At 36.3% G+C, this 7,653-nt stretch overlaps 2 protein-coding genes and 1 long non-coding RNA gene across 4 annotated transcripts in view; 1 reads left to right on the top strand and 2 right to left on the bottom strand.

Annotated features, from left to right (window-relative positions):
- Window positions 1-3,472, bottom strand: part of ccdc87 (coiled-coil domain containing 87) — a 7,821-nt gene extending 4,349 nt beyond the window's left edge. Inside the window, exons 1-9 of the mRNA XM_016443075.1 lie at window positions 3,311-3,472; window positions 3,078-3,229; window positions 2,468-2,718; window positions 2,204-2,348; window positions 2,040-2,133; window positions 1,116-1,195; window positions 865-1,019; window positions 524-644; window positions 227-427 (exon numbers count right to left, since the gene is read on the bottom strand). Coding sequence (XP_016298561.1) covers window positions 227-427; window positions 524-644; window positions 865-1,019; window positions 1,116-1,195; window positions 2,040-2,133; window positions 2,204-2,348; window positions 2,468-2,718; window positions 3,078-3,229; window positions 3,311-3,398 — 1,287 coding nt within the window. The 5' untranslated portion in view covers window positions 3,399-3,472. The remainder of the gene's footprint in view (window positions 1-226; window positions 428-523; window positions 645-864; window positions 1,020-1,115; window positions 1,196-2,039; window positions 2,134-2,203; window positions 2,349-2,467; window positions 2,719-3,077; window positions 3,230-3,310) is intronic.
- Window positions 3,473-4,500: 1,028 nt separating this feature from the next.
- Window positions 4,501-7,407, bottom strand: LOC107655586 (uncharacterized). The gene is made up of 3 exons (XR_001630459.1): window positions 7,329-7,407; window positions 7,144-7,243; window positions 4,501-4,579 (listed from the first exon to the last, which is right to left on the bottom strand). It is a non-coding gene; the product is annotated as an uncharacterized LOC107655586 (long non-coding RNA).
- LOC107655585 (interferon regulatory factor 6-like) overlaps window positions 4,526-7,653 on the top strand; it is an 8,421-nt gene continuing 5,293 nt past the window's right edge. The window contains exons 1-3 of one of the 2 annotated variants that reach the window (XM_016443121.1): window positions 4,526-4,773; window positions 6,371-6,425; window positions 7,337-7,459. In XM_016443121.1, the coding sequence (XP_016298607.1) occupies window positions 6,375-6,425; window positions 7,337-7,459 (174 nt within the window). In that variant the 5' untranslated portion in view covers window positions 4,526-4,773; window positions 6,371-6,374. Of the gene's footprint in view, window positions 4,774-6,313; window positions 6,426-7,336; window positions 7,460-7,653 lie in introns of both variants that reach the window. The other variant, XM_016443119.1, reaches the window with a different exon arrangement.

Below are 7,653 nucleotides of genomic sequence, written 5' to 3' on the forward strand. Positions count from 1 at the left end.
GCTTATAAGAGCGGAGAAAAACATAATAAAGATAGGCTATATATATATATCTATATATATATATATAAAACTAATTAAAAAACGACAAAACAAAACAATAAAACTACTAAAACTTTAAAATAAAAAAACTGAAAATATAAAAATAAAAGCTCATTCAAAGTATTAATAAATACTAAAACAGTATATAAATAACACTAAAATAACACTGTTGATATCAGAGTATCACCTCTTTAGTGAGGTCATTGTAGACTGGTGGGTACATGCTGAGTTTGATGGTCTCTGGGAGAACCCTATCGGACACTTGGGCCGCTGCTGTGCGCATGATGTTTTGAGGAGAAAACGTCACACTGACCACATCTCCTTGTGGGTGCAGAGGTTTCTTCACAAGAACTTTGTGCTTCTTCGTTTCCTCCTCTTCCTCCATTTTCTAGAAAGAAATGCCCTTTAAAGTCTGATTTGCAGGTGGCAATGGCATAGGTCTTGCACATAATTCTGTCTGCAGTGAGTTTATTTCTGTAAGTACCTGTAGTTTTTGTTTGAGCCTTTGGAGTCTGCTGGAACTATAGCAGGTTAGGGATTCTATAAGCGAGCACAGATCCGTCCCACAGTTACCATCATCCTTGTAATCTCTCTCCTGTAATAATCTAAAAACATACACAATTGAGTTTCAGTTCCCATTACTCTTACACACAGACAATTAGAAATGTTGCCTTGGCAGTTCACGGAAATAAAAGTAAAAAGTCGAATTACTACAATTAAAATTAAAACTAAAACCAAAAGAAAATGAAAAAGAAAAATAGGCATTACTCTTACACACAGACACAGTGATTAGTATGTTGTAAGGGTACTTTGTAACAACCCAACCTCTTCAGATCTTCCCCAGGACTGATGCGTTTCTCCAGGCTGGAGGTAGGCTCTGTGGACAATAGGACTATTGGGGATGGAGGTGGATCGAGTAGCCTTATCTCCAGCTCCTCCAGCAGTGTTTCCCTCTGTAGGTCAGGCATGGAATGACATCCCTAAGAGGGTGGACGGAGAAATCCTTAAGGTTGATATGCAACTGTTTGAAAACTGCCACTATGGGATTTGTGCAATGGAATTCATTAAAAAGTCACCTTTATTCTGACCAACCGGTTTTGAGGCGGACTGTGATCCTGCTCTTGTTTCAGTATGTTCGACTTATTGGCTGTAGAACCTGGGCACATGCACAAATGACAGTATCCTGTTGCCACATCCAGAATGATATCACATTTAAAGGAAACTATGACTTGACCCAAGAATGAATATTCTGTCATCATTTTTTATATTATGACCCTCATGTCTTTACTGACCCTGTGCGACTTTCTTTCTTCTGTGGAAAGATATCTTAAAGAATCTTGCTACTGTTTACAGCAGAGCTGTGTAGTACATGATTAGAAGTAATTTGGAGTACATAATCAGATTCTGAAAATTAAATATTTGTAATTAGATTCTATTAGATTTTAAAACCCTCATATCAGACTACAGTTATTTATTGATTTTTTTATTACAAGATTGCCTAATACACAACATTCCACACAGCATAAATGACATATTTAACATTTTTTGTGTTTTATTTTGATTGACTTTATTTTAAAATGCAGTTCCTGCAATATTTAGGAACAGGAATGTGGTAAATAACAAAGAATGGAATACATTTTATCTATTCTTTGACATTTTTGATATTGTTTGCTTTTTTAAAATAATTTTTCTCTATTTGTGTCTACATTTATACCAATATTGTACAATAATTTTGATGAGTTAAGTCAAAAGTAATCTTAAAGAAATCAAAAAGTAGTCTGATTATATTACCTAAAATGTGCAATGTAACAGATTATGTTACTAACTACAATTTTTGTCATGGACTACAATTTCTAAGTAATTTACCCAGCACTGGTTTTCTGTATAACGAATGTCAATGGATTCCAAAACAACATCGTACCCCATTGACTGATTGTAAGTGACAGAATTTTCATTTTTGGGTAAACTATCCCTTTTTGTATCTGTGTAACTTGCCATACATTGTGTGTCTGTCTTATAGGTGATTGGTTCCATGTTACAGGGCAGGAGGTCATACACACATTGCAGATCCAGCTCCCCGATTTTCTCCTGAATCTGTAGACACAGAAGTGAATTAATATGACCTTAACGTCTCTCTTTTCAACTTGCACACACACAAGCGCACCTCTTTGAGGTCATCTTCCACTGCTTTTTCCCATGATGTGGCCGTCATGGACCTCTCATTGTTATGTGTAACAGCACTTTGTTTGCGCCTCCGTGCATCCTTGATTCCTGTGACAATCCTGCATCTCATGGAGCGAACATTCAAGCTGTAAACAGAAACAGTCACAATCTGCTATGAATAAGTAATGTCATGCTATATGTCACCACACTGTGTGATCAAACCTGTTTACGTCAATGCAGTCTCGGTAAAAAGAGTCACACTCACAGACTGGTGCAGTCAATAGCGAGCTGAGCTGCCACCCTGCTGCGGTTGATATGATCTCTGAAGACGCCTCGCCTCTGTAGAGTCTCCATCAGGTGCAAGGATTGCAGAAACAGCTGCTCACAGATGTGCAGCACCTCACTGAAGGTCTGGCGGTTCAGCTGCACTTTCTCTTCCTGGGTCAGCATGGTGTCCACAGACGGGGTTTTCAGGTCTTGCCAGATCAGACTCAGCTCAGAGGTCAACACTGCAGTCTGAATGTCAAAAGCAAACAGAAAAGGGATTTATCATGTAAACTCATTCAAATATCAATTCATAATTCTGAGAGCATTTTAAGTTTGCCATTGCATAAACATTTACTGTACAACTATACATGTTTGATTTGGCTTTATGTTTTATATCTTTTTTTTTTTCAAAATAAATTGAAATGTTAAAATAAATGCCACTCTTTCAAAATTTCTATTCATCAAAGAATCCTGCATTTTTTTTAATTAGTTTTGATAAAAAATAAATAAATAAGCAGCACAACTGTTTTCAACATTGATATTGTATAATTCAAAATGCTTCAGACAATGTTTGAAATATGTATTTACAGCATCTATTTGAGACTGACCAGAGACTGTCTGTCTTCATGGCTGATGGAGTAATGCTGTGATTTCTGGGTGATTCTCTCCTCCAGTTGTTTGCACAACTGTGTCAAAGAGGTTGGAGTGCTTTTATTCTTCTTATAAGCTGAAAACGCTGATTTCACCTCCTTAGACCTGTCTGAAGACGAATTTATAATAATGTGAGCTCGATGTCAAAACTTCAAGAGTGAATTAACTAGCCTGTGAAAAAAGTACTAACCTGCCATTCTGTCAAAATTGACATCCATGTGGCAGAGTTGTGAAAGAGGTCTCAGAAAGCTCTGAACCTCTTGACTGTGGACCATCATTTGGAGGTCCTCATATCTGATGTGCTCACAAACCTGTGTGCTTGATATTTCCCAATTCAATCCCCAAAAATTGATGTTGAAGATGTTGCATTACAGAAATGTACTAAGCTATGTAATTAAATCAGCTGCGAAGTTTGACATTATGTTTTTTTAAGCTTTAAAAGCCTACTCATGCCAAATAAAGATGAAAAATAACTTCTGGGCTCCACAAAAACAAAAAAAAACTTTTCAGCATTCATTCAGTAACATTTAAGGTGCAAAAATTAAATGAAATCCTTATCAGTTGCAGTCTTTTCAAGTTTAAACCTGGTGCAAATCAACATCACAACACTTTAGTGAATGTGACCTGATTTAAGTCACAACAATACCGAGTAAACTTTAAAATTACAGTGCGCAGGATTTAAAAAACACTGTTTTTACCTAGGCTATTGTGTACAGTCGTTTGAAGATTAAAAGCAAGATCGTTACGAAATAATAATTTATCCCATGTAATAAAGCGACTGAATAGTTCCGCCTGCACGCCGTAATCCTAAAACAATTCAAGTTGCCCTGGAAACCCCCGGCAGGTCACGCACGACGTCATTACGCAACTTTGGAAGTGACGCCGCATTATTAATATCTTTTCCACTTTTTTGTTCATTTTAAACACTCTATAAATAAACTGTAAACGAAAAATAGTTTTTTTTAACTAGCATGAAGTCATAAAACTGCATGCACAATAATAATTATTTACAAAAAGAATAATAACAAAACTGTTCAGTCTTGATAACAAAACAAAAAAACAAAGTAGGCTCACAAGGAAATATACTCTTCTATGCTAGTCTAATAACAATCTTATTAATGAGCAGTTACTTTCTGTATTTATGCCAACTAGTAGGCTATGTTTGATGAATATTTACGCTTCAGACATTTTCTTCACAAATGACACAACAAACTTTACAATCAAAACAGTACAATCTGACCAATAAAAACAGGTTTTACCTGCTTTATTTTGTCTAATAAAATGCACTGACATTTTCTTATTGCATTAAGCTACACACTAAAACACAGACAAGGTGTAGATACACACACAGTGCATGTATGAAAAATGAAACTCGCACCACTTCCGTTTACATTAGCCCGTCATCCGGAAGGGTGGTACCTGTTCAACTTCTGCAAATACGTCTTCTGTCGTCTCATGCCTGTAAAAAAACAACATGGATATGAGAGAGTGCTGCTGGAGAGCTGCGATCAGTCAGTCCTCGTCCATTTGATCTGCTGGAGCTGAAAGGACATACACAGACGCGGATCTAAACTCACCTGATCTATCTAAATGTGTGCGTCAGGTAAACGCTGAACCGAGCCCAAGTCACCGTTTGGACACTTTTCAGTGCAGGTAAGGGATTTTAAGTTCGTTAAACCGTTTGCAAAAGTTACAGAGCATGAAATCTTGAGGGTTTTGTCGTATTAATTAGCCTAACAGGTGGGAATTACAGGTTTTTGGCTACATTGTGGCTTCTTCTTGAGTAATAGGCAATGGTTATGTGTATCCTTTGTGTGTGTTTGCATGTAACTCATTTGAAAATAACAGAATGTTTGTCAATATCTAACAATGCAGCCCTCTTTTGCATATATTTTGAATCCAATGTTTTAAAAGTTCATTTTTTGCATACATTTGACCTCATTACTAAATTCTAAAAACAACTAAATATAGAAGTAAATGAAATCAAATTAAAATAAAATCATATATATTTTTTTGTATTTTCGAATCTGACAGTGGAGAGAAATTAAATAATACTAAGTGAAGTTTATTATTTTTTATTAAGATATCTAAAGTGAAATTGGGTGATTAAACATTGTGTGAAATGTCAAAATTAAAAATAAATAAATAAACTGCCAACGTTATATAATAGAGTTATCTCTATTTGCTTTTGACTTTTTACCATTTAACTTCAATGTTGAGTAAATACTAATAATGCATCAATAAATAAATAAAATAGATGCACTGTTTCTCAAAACATAATTTATATGACTCGACATAAAGTTTCTTATGGGTGAACAAAAATAAAAGCAGCTTCTCTGGGGACCTTCACACATGCAATGCGAACCATTCATTATTAACAATATCGTATGCATATGCTTAGAAAGTGAAGAACTACGTTTGTTGGTTACCTAAAGTGCAACAACAGAGGGTTTAAGGAACTAAATCAGGGAACACAGAACATAATCTTTATTTAGGTACCCCACCTACTTCTCCATCCAAAACCAAAATAACTCTTCCTCTTGTCAATTCATAATGAATTTAGTAGTATTTAGAACTTCCTTTATGGGAGTGCAATATCAAGACGCCATTTAAAACTCATTGAAAATATTCACAAAGTCTCGTGACTCATGTCAGAATCAGAAGGATTGGCCTGGAAAGTTTCACAGCCTCTTTTTCATTTCTGCAGAAGTCACAGCCGTCATGAAAACAACTTAAAATGTCTTTTTCGTGCAGACGGCGCTAAAGGTGGCGTTTGCGCTTGGCTGTCATTGTGCTCAGTCATGTTGTCGTTTATTTACAGAGGTAACATGACCTCCCTGCTACTGAGCTTTTTAAACTGAATACCCACATGCTTTCTATTTTCCCACGAGCACCTGCTTTGATATAAGCGATTTGAGGACTTGGCAGAGGCCTGAAGGTTCACATCTCGTCACATTTGTCATTGTGCTGCTTTTGTGTTTTCAAGATTTATTCAACCTTTTGCCCTAGAATTGTGTGGAGTGATACTTTTATAGATTTTTTTCAGCTTATCCATCTCCACACCTCTCTTTAGGGTAGACTTTGCAGATTCAGCTTATGATTAAGTTCCTCTCTGATAGTTGCCAATCTCCAGACTAAATCATCTGTCAACAATGTAACTATTCCTCTTTTTTTTGCCCCATTACGCTAATAGCTGACCAAAAGAACAGTGTTCACCATTACCACTTCCTCCGAACCCCTCGTTTTCCAGCACCATGAGTGGTCAACCACGGAGGATTCGTCTGAAGCCATGGTTGCTGGCACAGGTGAATTGTGATTTACTATGCACACTGTCATTTTAAAGAGCATTTCTGAAGATAAGCCAAAAAACTAAATGATGTTCCAATGAACGATGACCATGTGCCGTCAAGCTCTATAAATGACCAAAAAGCACCATAAAAGTAGTTTTATGACGTTGATTATGCCACATGCATCGATCCTCACATCAGGTGATGAATCATGACACAGCATTTTTAAAATGATAATGATACTGAGTGCTACAGCAGATGGAAAGTTTTTCAGCGAATAATGACTTGAATTTCAGTCTTTTCCTCAGATGTCCATCAGAAAACTTGAAATATAGCACAAAGGTTGGAATGATAATTAAGTTATTTTAAAGTTGTACATTTAGCAATGTTTGCTGAATTTTTGTGGGCTAAATCCAGTGATTTCAATAGGGAATTGGAAGTTTTGCATGATGTCTAAAGATTTTCAGATTTCTCTTGGGCACTTAAATTTGCTGTGTTGACTAACAGAAAGCTGCTTGGTTTGAAAGTGACTTCTGTGTGAGTTGTGATTCATACGTGGCTACACTTTTGACAATAGAAAATTGGCTTTTTTTGTGCTATTTTCTCTCATTATTGGAACTTGAATAGCCATTGGTCACTGTATGCTTTCAATGCAACAGAAGAATAGTTTTACTTTAACTTTTAAATTTTTCTGACTTCAGTAATATAAAGTTGTCAAATAAATTTCGAAACCTACCAAGAAACACTTCATCAATGCTTCGATCTTCAAAGAGAAAAATATCAGTGTCCAGCTGCCATCTTGCTTTCATCCATACAGTACTTCCAGATATAAGCATCTAAAATGGAAGCAAAATTAGTGGAGGAATATTATTTGAAATCTTGGCATCCTGAGCTTGTTCTACATTAGTAAATATTTCTCACCCTGCCAGATTAACAGTGGGAAATACCCAGGACTGGACTGGCTCAATCAAGAGTGCAGACTGTTCCGGATCCCATGGAGACATGCCACCCGCCATATGCCTACCCTGGAGGAGGAGAACACTATATTTAAGGTGAATAATATGGTTTTGCCATCACCCATGCTGCTTTTGTAACCTTTTTTGTATAAATTGAAGAAGTATTTCCCCATATAAGATCTTAGATTCAACGCCAACCCAAGCCTCCTATATCTATTTTTTACTCCTGTACTCTTTCTGTTCTAAAGTTAGCACTGGGGGATTTGGGGTTTTTTTTTTTTTTGGGGGGG

The sequence above is a fragment of the Sinocyclocheilus anshuiensis genome, unplaced genomic scaffold (assembly GCF_001515605.1).
Source record: "Sinocyclocheilus anshuiensis isolate Anshui unplaced genomic scaffold, SAMN03320099.WGS_v1.1 scaffold916, whole genome shotgun sequence".
NCBI classification, from domain to species: domain Eukaryota; kingdom Metazoa; phylum Chordata; class Actinopteri; order Cypriniformes; family Cyprinidae; genus Sinocyclocheilus; species Sinocyclocheilus anshuiensis.